The 24,358-nt window shown below is 51.2% G+C and overlaps 1 protein-coding gene across 6 annotated transcripts in view; it reads right to left on the bottom strand.

The window, feature by feature from the left end:
* slc39a14 (solute carrier family 39 member 14) overlaps window positions 1–24,358 on the bottom strand; it is a 51,888-nt gene that overhangs the window by 8,688 nt on the left and 18,842 nt on the right. For 2 of the 6 annotated variants that reach the window (XM_038785295.1, XM_038785290.1), the window contains exons 3-8: window positions 22,362–22,513; window positions 17,394–17,547; window positions 15,126–15,372; window positions 12,313–12,499; window positions 4,985–5,154; window positions 2,392–2,514 (exon numbers count right to left, since the gene is read on the bottom strand). In XM_038785295.1, coding sequence (XP_038641223.1) covers window positions 2,392–2,514; window positions 4,985–5,154; window positions 12,313–12,499; window positions 15,126–15,371 — 726 coding nt within the window. In that variant the 5' untranslated portion in view covers window position 15,372; window positions 17,394–17,547; window positions 22,362–22,513. Of the gene's footprint in view, window positions 1–2,391; window positions 2,515–4,984; window positions 5,155–9,808; window positions 9,979–12,312; window positions 12,500–15,125; window positions 15,373–17,393; window positions 17,548–22,361; window positions 22,514–24,358 lie in introns of all 6 variants that reach the window. The other 4 variants (XM_038785296.1, XM_038785293.1, XM_038785291.1 and 1 more) reach the window with 4 other exon arrangements.

The following is a 24,358-nucleotide window of genomic DNA, read 5'->3' as shown; positions in this document are numbered from 1 at the left end:
AAACCAATAGCCGTTAACATATTAATGAGCTATCTCCAGGGACAAAAAGAAACATTGAAACAATCGAGACCAGGACAGACTCCCCGGCGCCAGCGGGAGCTAAAACAAAGGCAGGCCAGCGGCCACATAGGGCCCAACGATCAGGGAACAACTCCGGTATGGGAGAAAATCAATAGGAACGATTGGGACATGGTCCAATTAATTGGGACCAAGTCCAGGGTCCGCCCAGAAGGGTGCGAGTCCCCAAGGTCAGTTCGCTCTCTTGGAAGAACTCTCACTTTGGCATTTGGCTCTCAGCGACGAGAGGCCCGCCAAGCACCAGCCAAGTAGGTCTAAGGTTAACGCACGCTACGAGATAGACGCTCCTAGCTACTATTCTATACCAGTTCGAAGCCAGCAGTATCAGAACCGGACAACGGCCATTGTTCCTCTGACTGAGTGGGCCACTCGAAGCTAAGTATAGGCTTTAGTAGCAGTGGTAGTTTAGTGAGTAGAGTAATAATTGACTGTGTGTGTAAATAAATGTGTATTGATTTCAAACTTACTAACTGGTGTATCGAGTCATTGATCAGTATTCGGTTTTGAACCTTGTGGTGGTATCAGAAAGATACCTGGCGACTCTTGAGCAAAGGTAATTAACACAGAGCAAATTAAGGGAAAGCATAACGAGCAACAAAGGTGATGGATGGGGAGCCAATCAAGCGGGGCTGCTTTGTCCTGGATGGTGTTGAGCTTCTTGAGTGTTGTTGGAGCTGCACTCATCCAGGCAAGTGGAGAGTATTCCATCACACTCCTGACTTGTGCCTTGTAGATGGTGGACTGGCTTTGGGGAGTCAGGAGGTGAGTTACTCGTCACAGAATTCCCTGTCTCTGACCTGCTCTTGTAGCCACAGTATTTTTATGTCTGGTCCCATTTAGTTTCTGGTCAATGGTAACCACCAGGATGTTGACAGGGGAATTCAATGATGGCCAAGCCAGTGAATGTCAAGAGGAGGAGGTTGGATTTTCTCTTGTTGGAGATGGTCATTGCCTGGCACTTGTGTGGTATGAATGTAACTTGTCACTTGTCAGCCCCAAGCCTGGATATTGTCCAGCTCCTGTGACATTTGGACAAGGACTGCTTCAGTATCTGAGGAGTCGCAAATGGTGCTGAACATTGTGCAGTCATCAGTGAACATCCCCATTTCTGGCCTCATGATGGAAGGAAGGGCATTGATGAAGCAGCTGCAGTTATTTGGGCCGAGGGCGCTATCCTGAGGAACTCCTGCAGGGATGTCCTGGAACTGAGATGATTGACCTCCAACCCACCACAACCATCTTTGTGCCAGGTGTGACTCCAACCTACAGAGGGTTTCCCCTCCGATTGCCACTGAACCTTGGTGCCACATTCAGTCAAACACTGCCTGGAGATCAAGGGCAGTCACTCTCACCTCTGGAGTTCAGCTCTTTAATCTAAGGCTGTAAGGAAGACTGGAGCTGAGTGACCCTGGCGGAACCCAGTGATGGAGAGGTTAGGAAGAGGCCAGTGAGAATGATCCAGCAATTGGTGGGAGTGGTTGAAGGACACGAAGAGCATTACAAGGCCTGAAACCCAGAGCTCACTAATAGTTCGGGTTTGGGTGGAGAACCCTCACTGTCTCAGAGCTAAGATGGAGGGAGGAGGTTGAGGTGGGGGGGGGGGGGGGGGGGGGGGGGGGGGTTACGCATAAGTCCCCAGCTTTTCCAACTACGTGTAAACCAACATTTGGGGCAGCACGGTAGCATGGTGGTTAGCATAAATGCTTCACAGCTCCAGGGTCCCAGGTTCGATTCCCGGCTGGATCACTGTCTGTGCGGAGTCTGCACGTCCTCCCCGTGTGTGCGTGGGTTTCCTCCGGGTGCTCCGGTTTCCTCCCACAGTCCAAAGATGTGCTGGTTAGGTGGATTGGCCATGCTAAATTGCCCGTAGTGTCCTAATAAAAGTAAGGTTAAGGGGGGGTTGTTGGGTTACGGGTATAGGGTGGATACGTGGGTTTGAGTAGGGTGATCATGGCTCAGCACAACATTGAGGGCCGAAGGGCCTGTTCTGTGCTGTACTGTTCTATGTTCTATGTTCTAACATCAACAACTTGCCGATGATGCAGCCTTGTTGTAATGCTAGTCGTGTTTGAATAGCACATTGATCCGTCTCTCACCAACTACTGGATCATTCTCACTGGCCTCTTCCTGGCTCCAGCTTGTCTACTGTACCTTCCACAACTCAGCCAAACAAAAGGAGAAAGAATCGTTTCCATTGATCAGCCGATGGCTTTTGCCGATGGTTTAGTTTGCAGCAGTTCTCAGGAGATGTATCGTTCGCTCTGCAGCTTTAGCGAGCTTCCTGACACACCAGGAGGAGAATCACTGCCTTACCTTGTCTTTGGGCTTCAGCACCATCTTCAAGATTCTCTCCGTGAAGAAGAACAGGTAGAATCCCCCGAATACCACCACTGACTTTGACACATAATCAGCTTCCCTCGGGTCAAAACCAAAGGCCTGAGTGAGGGGAACACATCACGGTGTTAAAGGGACCAGAGAAACATCACTACCATCAGTTGTCCGAGAACACAATGTCCATCCCTCAACACACACCCACACACACACACACACATCCCCCTCCCCCACATACACACCCCAGACACACACACACCCCAGACACACACACACCCCAGACACACACACACCCCAGACACACGCCCCACACACACCCCCCCCACATACACACACCCACCCCCCACACACACCCCCCAGACACACACACACCCCAGACACACACACACACCCCAGACACACACACACACCCCAGACACACACACACACCCCAGACACACACACACACACCCCCACATACACCCCCCTGACACACCCACACCCCCCTGACACACCCACCCCAGACACACACATATAAACACCCCACACACACATCCACACCCCACACACACATCCACACCCCACACACACATCCACACGTGCACACCACACACACGTGCACACCACACACACATGCACACCACACACACACGCACACATACCACACATGCCAACCACACACTGATTGCCAACCTAGTTAAAATGGACAAGTTTCAAGTGCTCCAGGGTTAATCTGATTGCTGCTGTTGCAGTTAAATTCAGAGACTGCGTGACCTTCTCGTTCAAGGTTTGGGAAAATCAGAGGCCAGGTGACTCCCGGCCAATGGAAACAGAGCGTGTTTCAGCTGGAGAGTGGGTCTTTACAATTTACAGTCAAGATCTGGACGGCAGGAGGGGAAGAGTTGCTGTTTTGCCATGCTATATTTGGGTCGGAGGGAGAAACGGGTGGGTCGGAGGGAGGAGGAGTCAGAGGGAAAGAGGGATGATACTGTTAGCTGAAGAGGTGTCTTAAATAAGGGAGGGTGTTAACCCACCCACAGCCATAAAGAGGACAAGTTTAACCTCCTTGCAATTTATGTTGGTTTTCACTGCAAAAGCCTGCACCCATAGGACAGGGCAAGGGGAAAGTCTGTTTCCATGTCGGAGCCTTCATTTCTCCAACCTGTTCTGCATTGTCCATCTCGTCTTTTCTCCAGCTCTTGATGGCCTACAGCCTGGATTAGGGTATCTCACCCGAGGTGGGACGTTACCAGTCCTCTTGGCTTTTCTGACTGAATTCCCTGAATATGGGGCACAAATAGATGTGAGAGAACGAGCACTCGCTTCCTGTCTTGGAGTGAGAACTTAATTCGATCGAAAGGCGGGAGGAAACTGACCTGATCCAAAACAGTCACTCAAAGTCATCTCAACCACACCCGAGAAACAAAACTACTCTCAGTGACGGAGACTCAAACAAGCATTCAGAAACAATGAGTGCTAATCATGGGAAACCACTTAGTATGCATGGAGAGGACGTTTCGCCTGCCCTGGTCTCTCAAAGGTCAATTATCAGGCGATTAATTGGCACGGCACTGAATCAGAAACTATCCCTGTAACTTCCTCTGCTCAAGGGGGAAACGCCCAAAGCTTCTCCAGTCCCTCCGCTCTGCAAGCCTCTCATCGGCCTTGACATTGGAGTGCAAACTCCACAACTGGGCACAATACTCCAGCTAACCCAATCCAATCCATATTTTATGTAGGTTCAGCACATCCAATTTGCTTTTTTTCCCTCTCTGCCTCTCTGAATAAAGCCAAACACCCCCATGTTTATTAATATATATTTTAAAATTTATTTTATTTCCAATTAAGGGGCAATTTAGCGTGGCCAATCCACTACCCTGTACATCTTTGGGTTGTGGGGGTGAGACCCACGCAGACATGGGATCGAAGCCGGGTCCTTGGCCCTGTGAGGCAGCAGTGCTAACCACTGTGCCACCGCCCATGTTTGTTTATAACAGAATTACACAGGATATAAAACTACAGAAACGGGCTGGCTGGCCAACCAGTCCAGCTCAGTATTACTGCTCCACTCAAACTCCCTACTAATTTTCCTCATCTAAATCTTCCATTGTAACTCACTGTTCCCTTCTCCTTCATTTGTTGGCCTCGCTTCCCCAGCAAATATCCCCAAGACACGGAGCCAGATTCAGCAGTTACTCTTGTTGTGTATGGTGACTATCATTCCATCTCGGATCCCCAAGCTTCTCCGACATGTGGAAATGTTACCCCATTGCCTGCTGAAGCCATTTCCTTCCTGCCTGTTTTGCAGATGGTGGCATTCCCACACACCTGCCACCCATGACCTTCTGGGTGTAGAGGTTGTGGGTTTTAGAGATGGCGAATGGGCTGCTGATCAAGCGGACTTTGTTAGGCACTTTTATCTGGCATTCTCATTGCCACAGGGAACACCGAGAGTTGGGGATGGGCCAATCTAGAAAGAGAAGCGGCGCAACTTTGGGGGTGGGGGGGGGGGGGGGGGGGGGCTGGACAGAACACGGACCTGAAGACACTCTCCATGCACCACTCACAGTTATTGAATTAAGATGAATTACAATACCTCCGGGATCAGTTGAAAGAGGGCGTTAGAGTAGAGGGTGCCGATTGCCAGGGCGATGAAATACAGCAGCAGCCGCTTGTAAAATGTTTTCCTCATGAATGGCACCACACAGGCACCGACCAGGGAGCAGAGAGAGATGACCGTCACACAGAGAAATCCATAACCCCAGACTGTCCGACCGACAGCCATCAGCCGAGGAGAGCACGGGGATGAGGATTCCGTACCAGCAAGGAGGGGAAAATAATGACCCAGGAAGGCCGGAGGGCAAACAGACGGAAAAAGGGAGAAAGAAGACAAAGAGAAATCATTTAATTCACCAATTCGTTCCAGAAGGTCTCCAGTCAGGTCCACAACGGGAGCATATTATCAATCAGTCTGATTTTTTTTTAGAAAAGGCAAGGAGTGTATTTGAGTATCTTGGATGATTTCTAGAATAACATTTGTCTCGAGCCTCACCCAGATATTTCTTCATGGCCACGATTAGCTGCTGAATTATGTACCGACTAGGGAAATGGAGGACCAGCCTGTGCAATAGCTGTGCGCAATTTAATCCTCTCAGCCTGGGTTTCACTCTTAACCCAAATGGAGAGATTCCGTATTTACAAAGCACCAACCCTGTCCCGGATGAGGCATTTGTTATTCGAGAAATCACGCCAGTCCTATCAGAGCAAAGTGAAAAACAGAACTTTCACTGGGTTTTAGTTTGCGGAGTCTAAGCAGCCACGGACACTGACCAGGTGTTGACAATGTGAACTCGGATCCTGACACAGGCTGCCCGGGGAAAGAGGGCTCAGCTGTTTGCCAAGACTTTGTCTCTGTCCTCTGAGGAAACAGGGGAAGAACCACGAGATCCCAACCTGGAGTGGAGCGGCTAGGCTAGGGGTCTCCAGTGGCCGAGCTTGTCCAATCACTGGCTGGGATCAAATAAAGCCGGATTGTCCGGAGGAGAAAGGGGTTTCCAATGCTGGCCCGTCACATTATCAAACATTCCCACCCTATCAATGGTCCTTGGTCAGTGGCTCCACTGACCAAGTTAGGCAGCGATTCCTGGGCAAACTCAAACTCAGTGAAACAATGATTGAAAATACCATTGCAAAGAGCTTCAACATTCTGAGGAACTGGGTTTCACGGCCATGGTTAAAGACAAAAACACCTTAAAAGCACTGGAACACACTTTCTCATTTAAAGGTCAAGAGGATTGTATGGTTGAACAATAACTAGTTATTAATAACACATAACTATCTACAGGTCGACAGGAAATAGTCCTGTCTAGGTGCGATCTACCCATAAGACATAGAAGCAGAATCAGGCCACTCGGCCCATCGAGTCTGCTCTGCCATTCAATCAAGGTTGATATTTCCTCATCCCCATTCTCCTGCCTTCTCCCCATAACTCTGATCCCCTTATTGATCAAGAACCTATCTATATCTGTCTTAAAGACACTCAGTGATTGGGCCTCCACAGCATTCTGCGGCAAACAGTTCTACAGATTCACCACCCTCTGGCTGAAAAAATTCCTCCCCATCTCTGTTTTAAAAGATCGTCCCTTTAGTCTGAGATAATGCCCTCTGGTTCTAGTTTTTACCAGACTGACCACAACACTCTGCTACCCCTACGTGACTCTCAATGTTCCATAAAATGCCTGTAGTGCAGGAGAAGGCCATTCGACCCATCAGGTCTGGATGAACCCTCTGAAAGTGTACCCGACCTTGCCCCCCCCCCCGCCCTATTCCCGCAATCTCACCCAACCTACACAGCTTTGGACTGTGGGAGGAAACCGGAGCACCCGGAGGAAACCCACACAGACACAGGGAGAACATGCAGACTCCACACAGTCACCCAAGGCCGGAATTAAACCCATCCCCTGCCGCTGTGGGGCAGTGCTGACCACTGTGCCGTCAGTCACCCCAGCCCAGGGAAAAGTTTTGGAAATTTAAAAAAAAAAATTGGAACCAGATCCACGCTGATTCATCTCATCGATCTTGGGGCAGCACAGTGACGCAGTGGTTAGCACTGCTGCCTCACGGAGCCGAGGTCCCAGGTTCGATCCCGGCTCTGGGTCACTGTCCGTGTGGAGTTTGCTCGTTCTCTCTGTGGTTGCGTGGGTTTCACCCCCACAACCCAAAGATGTGCAGGGTAGGTAGATTGGCCACGCTAAATTGCCCCTTAATTAGAAAAAATGAATTGGTACTCTAAATTTATTTTTTTTAAATCTCATCAATCGTTTGGATGAGGTTAAGGGCGACAGGACTTCCTGTTCAGGAGATAAAGGTCTTGGTCGTGGAGCAGACGTACCGTCTCCCGGATTTGTTGTATTTTTGTACTGGAGTCTCCACACACACCTTTGACCTTGAGCTTGACGCCTTCCGGTCCACATAACCGTGTTGAAGGTTGTCTCACCAGCCTTAGCTTTTGACCCGGCCGGACCTTCACACTGACCTCCTGGCTCTAATTCGATATTTGTGAGGATCATTCACAAATATGTCAGCATTGAAAAACAGGAATCTGGGATCCTTAATTTCTCCCCGGGGAACAGTGCGGGACTTCCTTTCGATGTGGCCCCTCTATCCAGAATGCCTTGAGGTTTTGGACTTGCGCATCTTCTCGAACTGTCCCATGTGGTTACAGTGGAAGCCCAGCACAGTGATCGCTGGACACTGCTCCCACCACGGCGCTCCCACCACGGCGCTCCCACCACGGCGCTGGCACAATCTGCCACCATCCTGTGTTTTGCTTGGATCCGGCTTTCCTTGTCCCAGTCTCTTGGCCCTTTTGTTGCTTTTTGAGCTGGGCTGTTGGGGATTTGCTCCGAATCACGATGCAACGGCACCAAGCAAAATGGATCGGTTTTGCTGGTGGACGTCCAATCGTCTGTCAACGTGGATGGCTTTTTCCAAAGAGCTTTAGATTAGATTGATTTATGAGCGACTTACAGTTACCATCGGCAGACTTCAGATACAACTCATAGATGAACGAAAAAAAAAAATGGCCATAAATTCTTCTCACTCCAACTTTTTATTTCTTCTTAGATTAAAGGTAGCATCAACGAATTTCATGACCTCTTCAAAGTCACGGAAGATTAATTTGATCACTGCCTGTTGACAGTGGGAGGTGCAGCTTTAAATTCTGTTTCTCTCTCACTCGGGTGCCAGGCAAGCTCCGATCGTCACGGAAACATTTTAAACTTCGGCAATTCGGCAGGGTCTGTTGAATGAAATGTTTTGGCTGACGAGTTGCTTTCCTGATCTTTCAGCAGTGAATTGAAGCCGATTTGTTGCTCTGACTTGTCCATTTCGTTTTCCTGTTGCGTACGATCGCCACGTGCCATGGTACGGGCTCTGGATCCGTCCTGCACTTTTCTTCCAGCCGCACATGTCACCCATCAACTGCCAGAGCTGCCCGATCACTGCCACCAGATAACAGATTACTTTAGGAGTTGGTTCGCCCTATTATCATCAGGCTAGGTCCTCTGACTCTCCTTTCAAGCACCACCCATCCTGCTAGAGTCCCGACACTGAACACTGCATCTTTATTCTGTCCTTCAGACGCCCACAATGGAGCTTCTTGGGCCATCCAGTGCTCTCAAGGTTTTCAAGTTAGGCTCACTTCTCTCAGAGCGGTCTGCAATTTCTTATTACGTCTTGGGGGGCCCTTCACACCACTTAAACCAACTTACGGCAATTTTAAAAATTCATTAACGGAACGTGGGCTTCACATGCGAGGACTGTTCTTGAGCAGATGGTGGTGAGCTGCCTTCTTGAACAGTTTCAGCCCATGTGGTGCAGGTATAACCATTGTGCTGTTAGGGAGGGGGTTCGAAAATCTTGACCCAGCGACCGTGAAAGAGCGGCGATATATTTCCAAGCAAGAATAGCGGGTGATTTGGTGCTGAACCTCAGGTTATGGTGTTGTCTCAGAAGAGGACGAGAGGATTGTGTGGTTGATCAATAACTATTTATTAATAACGCATGACAATGTACAGGATATAGTCCTATCTAGGTGCTACCTTCATGCTGACCTACCAGACTCATCGCTACAATGCAGATTTCCCATCTGACTTGGTCGATCATGAAAATTAAATTAAAAATGAAATAAAAATTGCTCATCGTCACAAGTCGGCTTCAAATAAAGTTACTGTGAAAAGCCCCTAGTTGCCACATTCCGGCGCCTGTTCGGGGAGGCTGGTACGGGAATTGAACCTGCCTTGGTCTGCTGTCAAAGCCAGCATTATAGCCCTGTGCTAAACCAGCCCCTAAACACAGAACATAATGTGTGTGTTACTGTCCTTAAAGCCCCACATGAACCCTTACAGCCCCAAACACCTACTAAGAGCAGCCATGAAATCCAACTGCATAATGAGATGAGCTGTGTGTAAATTAAAATCCACTTGGCTCAAATAAAGGTGCAGCGAAGCCTGACCAGTGTGATTGGCTGCAAGGTAAAGTGAAACAGGAGACAATATTGGCAGAATTCAAACACACGGAGCCAGTGTCACAAGGTTACAACTTGGACTCCCAGACCAAGCAGCAATCAATCTTGTTGAATGGCAAACCCACCCATTAAGGTCACGGGCCCAATTGTAACACAGAAGTTATTTGTCTGGATGGGTGAGAGATTTGGCCATGGCTCTGCAGACAGCATTGTGAGCAGGAATATCAAACACAGGCATATAGTTCATGGTGAATTAACCCACTCAGAGTGTTGAAAGCGAACATCAAGACAAAATCCAAGAGATAACGGATCATTTTCTCCCGATAAATCCCAGCAGATCTCCAGCTCAGGGCTGGAAGTTGGGGAACAGGGGGTAGGGGGTGTGTACTGCACCTCTGGAATGAGCTGGAAAATAGCAGTGGAGAACAATGTGCCGATCGCCAATGCAACAAAGAAGGTCAGGATCCTGTGGAAAAAGGGCTTTCGCTGGCACAGTGTGACGATGACCCCGATCAGCGAGCTGAAGTTTATCAGCGACACACTCAGAAAACCATAGCCCCACACTGTGCAGAGAAAGCAGATTAATGCAACCATTATTTCAAAAGATATTTCAAACCCAAGTCAGCTGCTGTTTGTCTGAGACGCCCCACACGATAGGGCTATTCAGGGCCTCGGGAACATCTCAAAGTGCATGACAATCACACACCTGGTTTTGTATAACCGTACCACTGTTGGATTGACCGCAATGCAGCAGCCATTTTATGCACAGCAAATGTCACAAACAGCAATGTGTCAGACTTCAAACTCCTCCCCATTTTCCAATGGCTGCAAATCCATTTAGACCCAAAGCAGAAGGCAGGCAGACTGTCAGCTTCACGTCATCGGAAAGATAGTGCGGCTATGCCGCACTCCCTCAGTATTGACCCTCTGACAGTGCAGCACTCCCTCAGTACTGACCCTCTGACAGTGCGGCACTCCCTCAGTACTGACCCTCTGACAGTGCAGCACTCCCTCAGTACTGACCCTCTGACAGTGCGGCACTCCCTCAGTACTGACCCTCTGACAGTGCGGCACTCCCTCAGTACTGACCCTCTGACAGTGCAGCACTCCCTCAGTACTGACCCTCTGACAGTGCGGCACTCCCTCAGTACTGACCCTCTGACAGTGCAGCACTCCCTCAGTACTGACCCTCTGACAGTGCAGCACTCCCTCAGTACTGACCCTCTGACAGTGCGGCACTCCCTCAGTACTGACACTCTGACAGTGCGGCACTCCCTCAGTACTGACCCTCTGACAGTGCAGCACTCCCTCAGTACTGACCCTCTGACAGTGCGGCACTCCCTCAGTACTGACCCTCTGACAGTGCGGCACTCCCTCAGTACTGACCCTCTGACAGTGCGGCGCTCCCTCAGTACTGACCCTCTGACAGTGCCGCACTCCCTCAGTACTGAGCCTCTGACAGTGCGGCACTCCCTCAGTACTGACCCTCTGACAGTGCCGCACTCCCTCAGTACTGAGCCTCTGACAGTGCCGCACTCCCTCAGTACTGACCCTCTGACAGTGCGGCACTCACTCAGTACTGACCCTCTGACAGTGCGGCACTCCCTCAGTACTGACCCTCTGACAGTGCGGCACTCCCTCAGTACTGACCCTCTGACAGTGCAGCACTCCCTCAGTACTGACCCTCTGACAGTGCAGCACTCCCTCAGTACTGACCCTCTGACAGTGCAGCACTCCCTCAGTACTGACCCTCTGACAGTGCAGCACTCCCTCAGTATTGATAAATGTGGTGTATATAATCCTATAGAGAGATAGAGACACAGAGGGCTAGAAGGTGGGGGAGAAAGACAATAATTAGCGAGAGAAGAAGGGAAAGTGGAGAAAGGGAAAGAGAGGAGAGGGCGACATACAGCGGGAGATGTGGGTACGGCTGACATAACGTGAAGGAGGTGAGGGGACTGAGGAAGAGGGAAGGAGGCTAGTGCACAAGCCAGGGGGCAGAGAAGAGATAGGGAGAGGGAGAGAGGAGAAAGAGAGAGGAGACAGGGGGTTGGACTGAGGAGGAATGAGGGAGGGAGAAGTGAAGGGCGGGAGAGAGGGGGAGGGGACCGACAGGGAGGGAGAGTATGGGGAAGGGTGGTTGGGGAAGAGAATGTGTGCGTGAGAGAACAACAGAAAGAGAAAACAGGAGAGAGAGGAGAAGGGGAGAGGGAAAGGAGGGTAGGGACTCGGGGATGGTGGATAGAAGGGAGAGTGGACCGAGAGAGACAGCGAGGGAGGCAGCGAGGGAGGCAGCGAGGGAGGCAGCGAGGGAGACAGCGAGGGAGACAGCGGGCGAGAGAGCGAGACGGCGAGGCGGCGATAGGGCGAGACGGCGATAGGGCGAGACGGCGATAGGGCGAGACGGCGATAGGGCGAGACGGCGATAGGGCGAGACAGAGACGGCGAGACAGAGAGTGAGAGAGCTAGACAGAGTGAGAGAGAGAGTGAGTGCGAGGGAGAGACAGCATGTGAGAGAGAGAGTGAGACAGCGTGTGAGAGAGAGAGACATAGCGGGAGAGAGAGAGAGAGAGAGAGTGAGACAGCATGTGAGAGAGAGAGAAAAAGAGAGAGAGAGTGAGACAGCGTGAGAGAGACAGCGAGAGAGAGAGAGAGAGAGAGACATAGCGGGAGAGAGAGAGAGAGAGAGAGAGTGAGACAGCATGTGAGAGAGAGAGAGAGAGAGAGAGAGAGAGACAGCATGTGAGAGAGAGAGAGAAAGAGAGAGAGAGTGAGACAGCGTGAGAGCAATGGTTGAGAGAGAGGACGGGATAAGGCAGCAGGGAATTTGCATTATTCTTGGACAGTGTAATTTTCTCCGGGTTAGACAGGTGCATTGGTGAGTGAAGGTGACTTACCCTCCGAGGGCGTGGGCTTTAAGAGCAGGTTGTCCTCATCCTCCTCATTCTCCTGGTTTTCTGCTGCACAAGCTCCGCTCTCTAGTTGTTGAAGAATGGTGGGACAGATGTGTCTGAAGGCAGCGCCGTCTATCCTGCTGTTGTTGTTGAGATTGTGAACTGCAAAGAGCTCCGAGGAGGAGTAGCACTGAAAAAGAGGAAGCATGGTGAGCCATTCTTGCTGCTCTGACTGACCTCTGTCTCTCAGCAACATTTCTCAGCCCAGAGATCAGCTCCTCGGGCACCTAACCCCCATCTCCCTCCTCATTAGCCAAGGACCAAGAGGACAAAGGTGTTGAAGAAGATACCGGTAAATGACAGTCGGTGAAGACGTGTGAGCGCAGGAGATGATGCCCTCGGTATCTCTGTGCAGGCCATCGAAGGTCACAGGCCACCGAAGGTCACAGGCCACCGAAGGTCACAGGCCATGTTGAGAAAGCAGTTAATAAAGCAGACAGTATCTTTGGTTTAATTAACAAGGCCAAGAGTGAGGAGGTCATTGAGCATGGAGAAATCAGAAGCACAAAGTGAAGCCCTGGGAGTTGTTAGCAGGCTCCAGACAGTTAAGGCTTAGAGGGCCTGGGGAGTTGAGAATGTAGCGGAAAGTCTAGTGGTCTACGAAAGGCTGCTGGGAACTGTGAGGTGGGAGCAAAGTGCTGTGAATCCTGAGGAACGCAGTCTTAAAAGAGGTTGGACCATCAGAAGGGGAGCAGTCATTGAGGCAGTCCAGATCGGAGCGGCTTTTGAGGGAATTTATAGAACATAGAACATAGAACAGTACAGCACAGAACAGGCCCTTCAGCCCTCAATGTTGTGCCGAGCCACGATCACCCTACTCAAACCCACGTATCCACCCTATACCCGTAACCCAACAACCCCCCCATTAATCTTACTTTTATTAGCACACTACGGGCAATTTAGCATGGCCAATCCACCTAACCCGCACATCTTTGGACTGTGGGAGGAAACCGGAGCCCCCGGAGGAAACCCACGCACACAGGGGGAGGACGTGCAGACTCCACACAGACAGTGACCCAGCCGGGAATCGAACCTGGGACCCTGGAGCTGTGAAGCATTTATGCTAACCACCATGCTACCCTGCTGCCCCTGGTTTGTCAAGGGTTTGTGACTTATGGTGGTCACTGATGTCTGGGCGGGTTGCTGAGAAATCTTGGGGATCTTGGTTGCATGTAATTTAACATGGTGTGCCTGTTAATTCATACTTACCTCATGTCAATTCTGAATGTTAGCGTACACAACAGATATTTTAACTTGTTTTATTTTTCAAACTTTGTAGAGTTTATTGAATTTTGTTTAAAACCATGGAATCTTGTGGCTTTATTCTCCTATGGGTATTGAAATTTCAAACATTATCTACTTTAAACACAAAATTGCTAACAGGTCCATAACAAACGGCAGGAGACGATGAGACTCAGGTGCAGTCCAAGGTTCATTGATACATAGCAGATAGGAGCAGGAGGAGGCCTTTTGGCCCTTCGAGCCTGCTCCGCCATTCATCACCATCATGGCTGATCATCCAACTCAATAGCCTAATCCTGCTTTCTCCCCATAGCCTTTGATCCCATTGTCGGAGGGTTTTGAATACCGCAGAGCTGACGATTCCCGGAGAGAATTCCAGAGAGCAGGAACAGAGTGACGGGTGATCAGCTTTTGCTGCTGAAATGGAGGGGACTGAGGAATGATAATCAGGTGACAGTCTTTCTTTAAGGGACTGGGAGAGGCCTGGGAATCTGTCAAAAACAAGAGCGAGTATTTCTGAAGACAATTCACCCAATCCCAGGGAACCATTAGAACTCAGGGAAACACGACATGAGAGAGGAACCCAGTGTGGAGAGGGATCAGAAGATGGTGGGGCAGCTGGAGGCAGTGGAATAGCAGGGAAGTGGAAAGGTACCCATGAAGTGGTTGAGGCACAGGACTAAGTTTTGCACTGGTTAAGGTGGGTCAGGGAGAGAGGAAAATGATGGGAGCAAAACGATCCCCACAAGAGGATGAAGTTATGACCAATCAGTTTGTCTGCAACACCTTCCGTTCATATAACGACTCGAATGCCATTCAAAAGTCACTCAAGACACTTTCTTCTTTAACTATTAGTGTACCCAATTCATTTTTTCCAATTAAGGGGCAATTTAGCGTGGCCAATCCACCTACCCTGCACATCTTTTGGGTTGTGGGGGTGAAACCCACACAAACACGGGGAGAATGTGCAAACTCCACACGGACAGTGACCCAGAGCCGGGATCGAACCTGGGACCTCGGCGCCGTGAGGCAGCAGTGCTAACTACTGCGCCACCGTGCTGCCTTTACTCAAGACAACAGCAGCGATTTCTCAGACAATATCTGTCACCGACAAATCAGGGTTAATGGCCAAAAGCTTGGTTAGAGCGGTCGGTTTTAAGGAGTGTTTTAATGAAAGAAATATTGAAAGGGGGGGTTATGGAAGGAATTCCAGAGCTCGGACCAGTGCAGTTTACGTGCTGATTGCCAACGGTGGAATGATTAAAACTGGGGATGTTCAAAGGGCCAGAATTAGGGGGGCAGAGAGAGACGTTTGTGGGGCTGGAGAAGGTTGTAGAGATAGGGAGAAATTAGAAACTTTTCAACTGAGGGATTGGTTAGCAGGGAGCAATGCAGATCCGCAAAGACAGAGATGCTTTGCGAGTGGGATTTAGAGCAATTTAGGGGACAAGGCGGAAGAGGTCTGGGCAAGCTCTGGATTCCAGGGAGCGGAAATTAAACAGTCGAGTCCTCACCTTGGAAAGGTTGGCTGTGCTTGGGTCCGTTGGTAACTTGGCATTCCCCACGCCGACGTCCAGCCTGTTAAGCAGCGCCTTGAGCTGGTGGAGCAGCAGCACCTCATTGTCCCCGTAACGCTCCAGGAGGTCATGAAGGAAAGCCGTCGGCAGCACGGTCACATTACCCTCTGCGCTGGTGACTGGCAACAGGAGTGCCAGGAGGATGGTGAGCCACAAGCTATCACGGCGACTCCAAAGATACATGCTGAGAAAAGACAGAGGGCTAAATGTCAGCACCCTACGGATGGACTTGGCGCCATCACCTTAGACCAGGTATTGTCAAACTCGGGGACGCGACCCGCGGGTAGGTTGAGGGGCCGTCCGTCGCCGCGCTCCCGATTGCGCAAATCCGCGCGCAACAGCCGACTTTTAACTATGCCGGGTGCGAGCAGCCTTCAAAATGGCCACGAACATATTAAACAATTTGGCCGCACTGCGCATGCCCGATCATCGATGCGCATTTTTTTACAAGTTCGGGGGGACTTTGGGTTCCAAAGGGACCCAAAACATTTCCTCCATTTTTGTCAACAACAAACAAGGTAAGAGAAAATGTTGGGTGGCACAGGCCAGGCGGCATGGGCCGCGACGGTCGACCGATGTAGGTCAGAAAGGTCGGCCGTCGTGGGTTGTGAAGGTCGGCCGGGTTGGGTCCTGAAGGTTGGCTGGTTGGTAAAAATGATTCCCCGGAAAAAAAGTTTGAAAAACACTGCCTCAGACCGAGACCTCGGCCCACGGCCAGTCAACAAACCAACTCCCCGTCATGCAGAGGACTATGGTTAAATCCAGAGGACCGTGTGTTTAGGCCACCACAGCTAACGTAACATAAACAAATGGGAAATGGTGACAAGAGATGTGACCCACATTTTGGATTGAAGGAAGTTTCAGAAAAATAGAAAATACACACAAATTAATTACCACCATGCCTTTCACAACCACAGGATTCCCAAAGTGCTGGACAATCAAGGGAATATCTTGGAATTTTAGTCACTGTCGTAAAGAGTGCAGTTTTCACACAGCAAGATCCCAAAGGCAGCAATGTGATAATCATCAGATCATCTGCTCCAGGGATGTTGGTTGAGGGGTAAATATTAGCAAGGACACCGGTTAAAATTCGCTTCCCTTGATGCATTAATAATAATCTTACAAGTAGGTTTATATTAACAATGCAATGAAGTTACTGTGAAAAGGCCCTAGTCGCCACATTCCAGCGCCTGTTTGGGTACACAGAGGGAGAATTCAGAATGTCCAATTCACCTAACAGCATGTCTTTTGGGACTTGTGGGAGGAAACTTGAACGCCTGGAGGAGACCAACTGAGGGAGTGCCGCACTGTCAGAGGGTCAGTACTGAGGGAGTGCCGCACTGTCAGAGGGTCAGTACTGAGGGAGTGCTGCACTGTCAGAGGGTCAGTACTGAGGGAGTGCTGCACTGTCAGAGGGTCAGTACTGAGGGAGTGCTGCACTGTCAGAGGGTCAGTACTGAGGGAGTGCCGCACTGTCAGAGGGTCAGTGCTGAGGGAGTGCTGCACTGTCAGAGGGTCAGTGCTGAGGGAGTGCCGCACTGTCAGAGGGTCAGTACCGAGGGAGCGCCGCACTGTCAGAGGGTCAGTACTGAGGGAGTGCCACACTGTCAGAGGGTCAGTACTGAGGGAGTGCCGCACTGTCAGAGGGTCAGCACTGAGGGAGCCCCGCACTGTCAGAGGGTCAGTGCTGAGGGAGTGCCGCACTGTCAGAGGGTCAGTACTGAGGGAGTGCCGCACTGTCAGAGGGTCAGTACTGAGGGAGTGCCGCTCTGTCAGAGGGTTAGTACTGAGTGAGTGCCGCACTGTCAGAGGGTCAGTACTGAGGGAGTGCCGCACTGTCAGAGGGTCAGTACTGAGGCAGTGCCGCACTGTCAGAGGGTCAGTACTGAGGGAGTGCTGCACTGTCAGAGGGTCAGTACTGAGGGAGTGCTGCACTGTCAGAGGGTCAGTACTGAGGGAGTGCTGCACTGTCAGAGGGTCAGTACTGAGGCAGTGCCGCACTGTCAGAGGGTCAGTACTGAGGCAGTGCCGCACTGTCAGAGGGTCAGTACTGCCCATCCCCGATCTTATAAACCAATTCCAGGCAGGGAGCTAATTCCTACGGTCACAGTCCCGAGTCAGGAAAAGCAAAACTGAAAGGAGACCCCCCCAGTGCAGAAGTTTCACTGCAAGGATCCAAACATGGGACTTGAATTAATACAGCACCTTTAACCACGCCAGGATGTGCCAAAGTGATCGTCAGCCAAACAAGTCCTTTCCAATGAGTGGTCACTGACAAGTGGACTGAACAGAAACACGGAGTCGGGGTGTTGACCGTCGTTCCCTTTGCGACAGCTGTAATATTTCACACTCTGTGTTCCTACATGTGGGAAAATATACAAGGTTTACACAGATAGCATTGGGATGTTTGGAGAAATATTTCTCAATGCTTGCTGCAGGTCCCATGATGTGAGCTGGCTTGCAGTTCACAGCTGTGTTCCAGTTAAACAACAGAAAACTTGTGTGAAGGCATCATACGTCCCTGACTCCTCTGCTGACATGGGTCAATGTGCTGATAAACGGGACATCGCTATTTACTTCAAATTAGGTTGCAGCGATTCCTGCAGCAGATGGTCGGGAACACTGCACTTCCATCACAGACTGTATAGTGTGGATCAATATCAATTCCTGTACGTGCAAACAGTGTAGAGGGAGTTTACTCTGTCTCTAACCCCGTGCTGTACCTGTCCTGGGAGCGTTTGATGGGGACAGTGTAGAGGGAGCTTTACTCTGTATCTAACCCCGTGCTGTACCTGTCCTGGGAGTGTTTGATGGGACAGTGTAGAGGTAACTTTACTCTGTATCTGACCCCGTGCTGTACCTATCCTGGGAGTGTTTGATGGGGACAGTGTAGAGGGAGCTTTACTCTGTATCTAACCCCGTGCTGTACCTGTCCTGGGAGTGTTTGATGGGGACAGTGTAGAGGGAGCTTTACTCTGTATCTGACCCCGTGCTGTACCTATCCTGGGAGTGTTTGATGGGGACAGTGTAGAGGGAGCTTTACTCTGTATCTAACCCCGTGCTGTACCTGTCCTGGGAGTGTTTGATGGGGACAGTGTAGAGGGAGCTTTACTCTGTATCTAACCCCGTGCTGTACCTGTCCTGGGAGTGTTTGATGGGGACAGTGTCGAGGGAGCTTTACTCTGTATCTGACCCCGTGCTGTACCTGTCCTGGGAGTGTTTGATGGGGACAGTGTCGAGGGAGCTTTACTCTGTATCTAACCCCGTGCTGTACCTGTCCTGGGAGTGTTTGATTGGGACAGTGTAGAGGGAGGTTTACTCTGTATCTAACCCCGTGCTGTACCTGTCCTGGGAGTGTTTGATGGGGACAGTGTCGAGGGAGCTTTATTCCAAGATGGTGCCAGAGCTTGGGCTCTCCCCCACGGATCCTCTTCCGACATCTTTTATAACCGTACTAACCTTTTAAAATTTAATTCTAAACGAATACGATCTCTAAGCATGCTCTTTTATGTTTACTGGCAGGTCTGGAGCACTCCATATGCTTCACCTGATGTTTACAGTGTGTATTGATCATGTATGGAATGATTTTCCTGGACTGTTCACTAAACAATAGTTTCCCCTCTACCCCTGTACACGTGACAACAAATCTAAATCTAACACCTGAAATAATGTGGTGGCACAGTGGTTGGCATTGTTGCTTCACAGTGGCAGGGTCGCGGGTTCGATTCTCGGCTTGGGTCACTGTCTGTGCGGAGTCTGCACTTTCTCCCCGTGTCTGCGTGGGTTTCCTCCGGGTGCTCCGGTTTCCTCCCACAAGTCCCGAAAGACGTGCTGTTAGGTGAATTGGACATTCTGAATTCACCCTCGGTGTACCTGAACAGGCGCCGGAATGTGGCAACTAAGGCTTTTCAAAGTAACTTAATTGCAGCGTTAATGTAAGCCTAAATAATAAAGATTATTATTGTTATAACACTTGGCACTGAAGGACCTCGTGCTTACTGGATTGCACTGTTCAGTGTAAGTGTTGAGCACATCTCTGTTTGGGAGCGTGGGGGGAGGTTGTTAAGTTGATGTTGGCTGGACTGTGGAACCTTGGCAGATGGTAGAGTGGCTGTGATCCCAGGTCAACATGGCTTCGTACCCGGTCACTGCTCTAAATCCTCCGAAAAATATGAATAAATATGAATCAACTGCAGTGGCTGCGGATGCTTTCTTAGTGCCAGGATCACGAGGTGCTGACGTGTCCCTGGGTGTCCAGTGTGTGTGTGGGGGCGGGAGGTAACTCCCCTACACTTCCCAGTCCCCGGGGGGAATACACTGCCCAGTCCCCGGGGGGAATACACTGCCCAGTCCGGAGGGGTTGGGGGGGGGGGGGGAATACACTGCCCAGTCCGGAGGGGTTGGGGGGGGGGGGGAAGAGGTGAGGGTACACTGCCCAGTCTGGAGGGGTTGGGGGGGGGGGGGGAAGAGGTGAGGGTACACTGCCCAGTCTGGAGGGGTGGGGGGTGGGAGGTACACTGCCCAGTCCAGAGGGGTTGGGAGGGGGGGGGGGGAATACACTGCCCAGTCCGGAGGGGTTGGGGGGGGGGGGAAAGAGGTGAGGGTACACTGCCCAGTCTGGAGGGGTGGGGGGGGGGAGGTACACTGCCCAGTCCAGAGGGGTTGGGAGGTACACTGCCCAGTCTGGAGGGTTTGGGGGTGTACAGTGCCCAGTCTGGAGTTGGTTGGGGTACACTGCCCAGTCTGGAGGGGTGGGGGGTGGGAGGTACACTGCCCAGTCCAGAGGGGTTGGGAGGTACACTGCCCAGTCTGGAGGGTTTGGGGGTGTACACTGCCCAGTCTGGAGTTGGTTGGGGTACACTGCCCAGTCTGGAGGGGTTGGGGTACACTGCCCAGTCCGGAGGGGTTGGGAGGTACACTGCCCAGTCCGGAGGGGTTGGGAGGTACACTGCCCAGTCTGGAGGGGTTGGGGTACACTGCCCAGTCTGGAGGGGTTGGGGTACACTGCCCAGTCCGGAGGGGTTGGGAGGTACACTGCCCAGTCTGGAGGGGTTGGGGTACACTGCCCAGTCTGGAGGGTTTGGGGGTGTACAGTGCCCAGTCTGGAGGGGTTGGGGTACACTGCCCAGTCCGGAGGGGTTGGGGTACACTGCCCAGTCCGGAGGGGTTGGGAGGTACACTGCCCAGTCCGGAGGGGTTGGGGTACACTGCCCAGTCCGGAGGGGTTGGGGTACACTGCCCAGTCCGGAGGGGTTGGGGTACACTGCCCAGTCCGGAGGGGTTGGGAGGTACACTGCCCAGTCCGGAGGGGTTGGGGTACACTGCCCAGTCCGGAGGGGTTGGGAGGTACAGTGCCCAGTCTGGAGAGGTTGGGGTACACTGCCCAATCCCGGGGGGGGGGGGGGGGGGGGGGGGAGAGAAGCACTACCCTGTCCCCGGGGGGAGGGGGTGGAGTGGTCTCCCTTACACTGCCCTGTCCCCCACAGCCAGCCTGGTGGATTTTTCACAGGAGTTCCGGATCTGCACAAACCCAGAATTCCCCCTTTGGGATGAGATGAGCCGGTGAGAGGGAATTCCAATCCATCTTCAGGGAAACGATGGCTCAGTACCAGAAGCGAGGGACCCGATGTACTGCGTCACATCAGATCCCCACAGGGTAGCCATTCACCCCATCAGACAGCAAAGCATAATGATGATCGTTTCAGACAGCGTCACCTCTGAGCTCCACAACCTCACCTCGGGCTAATCTACACACGAACCAAGTTTAGGTTGAGACATGACTCAATTACTTGTGAATAAGACTTGGCCGAATTCCGGCCCTTGCTTTGGGAAGGCTGCTATTTACAACCTCTCCATTGCGGCTACAAACACGACTGCCTTGCTGCCTCGTGTGAGAGTGAAGTTAAACTAACCACACTGAAGACTCACACGGGTTCCCATCTCAGAAGGACAACAACGAACCATTTGGCTTCATCACAACAATTCGATAGCCCAGGGTCACTTTGCTGAGGGCATAGTTTTCTCAAAGCCGAACTGAAAATCTTAAAGCTACCAGGGTGAGATTTGGCATTGCTTTCTCTAGAATTTTTATTTATTGGCACAATTGCTACACCAGTGTGTCTATTTTTACCTCATACGAGTCGATAACTACCTGACAAAGCCCTCTGAAATTCAGGAAGAAATCGCCACGTTCCTTCTATTTCTCCTCATCGTTCAGCTGAGGCCCAGTTTGCTGCACTCTTACCTCAGGATCGGAGTATCGTGGATTCATTTCCCACTATAAAGTTCTGACTATATGATGCAAGCTCGCATTCCAAGTCCAGTACTGAGGGAGTGCCGCACTGTCAGAGGGTCAGTACTGAGGGAGTGCTGCACTGTCAGAGGGTCAGTACTGAGGGAGTGCCGCACTGTCAGAGGGTCAGTACTGAGGGAGTGCTGCACTGTCAGAGGGTCAGTACTGAGGGAGTGCTGCACTGTCAGAGGGTCAGTGCTGAGGGAGAGCCGCACTGTCAGAGGGTCAGTACTGAGGGAGTGCCGCACTGTCAGAGGGTCAGAACTGAGGGAGTGCCGCACTGTCAGAGGGTCAGTGCTGAGGGAGAGCCGCACTGTCAGAGGGTCAGTACTGAGGGAGTGCCGCACTGTCAGAGGGTCAGTACTGAGGGAGTGCTGCACTGTCAGAGGGTCAGTACTGAGGGAGTGCCGCACTGTCAGAGGGTCAGTACTGAGGGAGTGCCGCACTGTCAGAGGGTCAGTACTGAGGGAGTGCTGCACTGTCAGAGGGTCAGTACTGAGGGAGTGCCGCACTGTCAGAGGGTCAGTACTGAGGGAGTGCCGCACTGTCAGAGGGTCAGTACTGAGGGAGTGCCGCACTGTCAGAGGGTCAGTGCTGAGGGAGTGCCGCACTGTCAGAGGGTCAGTACTGAGGGAGCCCCGCACTGTCAGAGGGTCAGTACTGAGGGAGTGCTGCACTGTCAGAGGGTCAGTACTGAGGGAGTGCCGCACTGTCAGAGGGTCAGTACTGCCCATCCCCGATCTTATAAACCAATTCCAGGCAGGGAGCTAATTCCTACGGTCACAGTCCCGAGTCAGGAAAAGCAAAACTGAAAGGAGACCCCCCCAGTGCAGAAGTTTCACTGCAAGGATCCAAACATGGGACTTGAATTAATACAGCACCTTTAACCACGCCAGGATGTGCCAAAGTGATCGACAGCCAAACAAGTCCTTTCCAATGAGTGGTCACTGACAAGTGGACTGAACAGAAACACGGAGTCGGGGTGTTGAGCGTCGTTCCCTTTGCGACAGCTGTAATATTTCACACTGTGTTCCTACATGTGGGAAAATATACAACGTTTACACAGATAGCATTGGGATGTTTGGAGGAACTATTTCTCAATGCTTGCTGCAGGTCCCATGATGTGAGCTGGCTTGCAGTTCACAGCTGTGTTCCAGTTAAACAACAGAAAACTTGTGTGAAGGCATCATACGTCCCTGACTCCTCTGCTGACATGGGTCAATGTGCTGATAAACGGGACATCGTTATTTACTTCAATTTAGGTTGCAGCGATTCCTGCAGCAGATGGTCGGGAACACTGCACTTCCATCACAGACTGTATAGTGTGGATCAATATCAATTCCTGTACGTGTAAACAGTGTAGAGGGAGTTTACTCTGTCTCTAACCCCGTGCTGTACCTGTCCTGGGAGTGTTTGATGGGGACAGTGTAGAGGGAGCTTTACTCTGTATCTAACCCCGTGCTGTACATGATGGGGACAGTGTAGAGGGAGCTTTACTCAGCATCTAACTCCGTGCTGTACCTGTCCTGGGAGCGTTTGATTGGGACAGTGTAGAGGGAGCTTTACTCTGTATCTAACCCCGTGCTGTACCTGTCCTGGGAGTGTTTGATGGGGACAATGTAGAGGGAGCTTTACTCTGTATCTAACCCCGTGTTGTACATGATGGGGACAGTGTAGAGGGAGCTTTACTCAGCATCTAACTCCGTGCTGTACCTGTCCTGGGAGCGTTTGATTGGGACAGTGTAGAGGGAGCTTTACTCTGTATCTAACCCCGTGCTGTACCTGTCCTGGGAGTGTTTGATGGGGACAATGTAGAGGGAGCTTTACTCTGTATCTAACCCCGTGTTGTACATGATGGGGACAGTGTAGAGGGAGCTTTACTCAGCATCTAACTCCGTGCTGTACCTGTCCTGGGAGTGTTTGATGGGGATAGTGTAGAGGGAGCTTTACTCTGTATCTAACCCCGTGCTGTACCTGTCCTGGGAGTGTTTGATGGGGACAGTGTAGAGGGAGCTTTACTCTGTATCTGACCCCGTGCTGTACCTGTCCTGGGAGTGTTTGATGGGGACAGTGTCGAGGGAGCTTTATTCCAAGATGGTGCCAGAGCTTGGGCTCTCCCCCACGGATCCTCTTCCGACATCTTTTATAACCGTACTAACCTTTTAAAATTTAATTCTAAACGAATACAATCTCTAAGCATGCTCTTTCATGTTTACTGGCAGGTCTGGAGCACTCCATATGCTTCACCTGATGTTTACAGTGTGTATTGATCATGTATGGAATGATTTTCCTGGACTGTTCATTGAACAGTAGTTTTCCCTCTACCCCTGTACACGTGACAACAAATCTAAATCTAACACCTGAAATAATGTGGTGGCACAGTGGTTGGCATTGTTGCTTCACAGTGGCAGGGTCGCGGGTTCGATTCTCGGCTTGGGTCACTGTCTGTGCGGAGTCTGCACTTTCTCCCCGTGTCTGCGTTGGTTTCCTCCGGGTGCTCCGGTTTCCCCCAAGTCCCGAAAGACGTGCTGTTAGGTGAATTGGACATTCTGAATTCACCCTCGGTGTACCTGAACAGGTGCCGGAATGTGGCGACTAGGGGCTTTTCAAAGTAACTTCATTGCAGCGTTAATGTAAGCCGACTTGTGATAATAATAAAGATTATTATTGTTATAACACTTGGCACTGAAGGACCTCGTGCTTACTGGATTGCACTGTTCAGTGTAAGTGTTGAGCACATCTCTGTTTGGGAGCGTGGGGGGAGGTTGTTAAGTTGATGTTGGCTGGACTGTGGAACCTTGGCAGATGGTAGAGTGGCTGTGATCCCAGGTCAACATGGCTTCGTACCCGGTCACTGCTCTAAATCCTCCGAAAAATA

This window comes from Scyliorhinus canicula, chromosome 26 (assembly GCF_902713615.1).
Source record: "Scyliorhinus canicula chromosome 26, sScyCan1.1, whole genome shotgun sequence".
Lineage (NCBI taxonomy): Eukaryota > Metazoa > Chordata > Chondrichthyes > Carcharhiniformes > Scyliorhinidae > Scyliorhinus > Scyliorhinus canicula.
The sequence above is the reverse complement of the archived record's forward strand: the minus strand, read 5'-3'. Positions and strand labels throughout refer to the sequence as shown.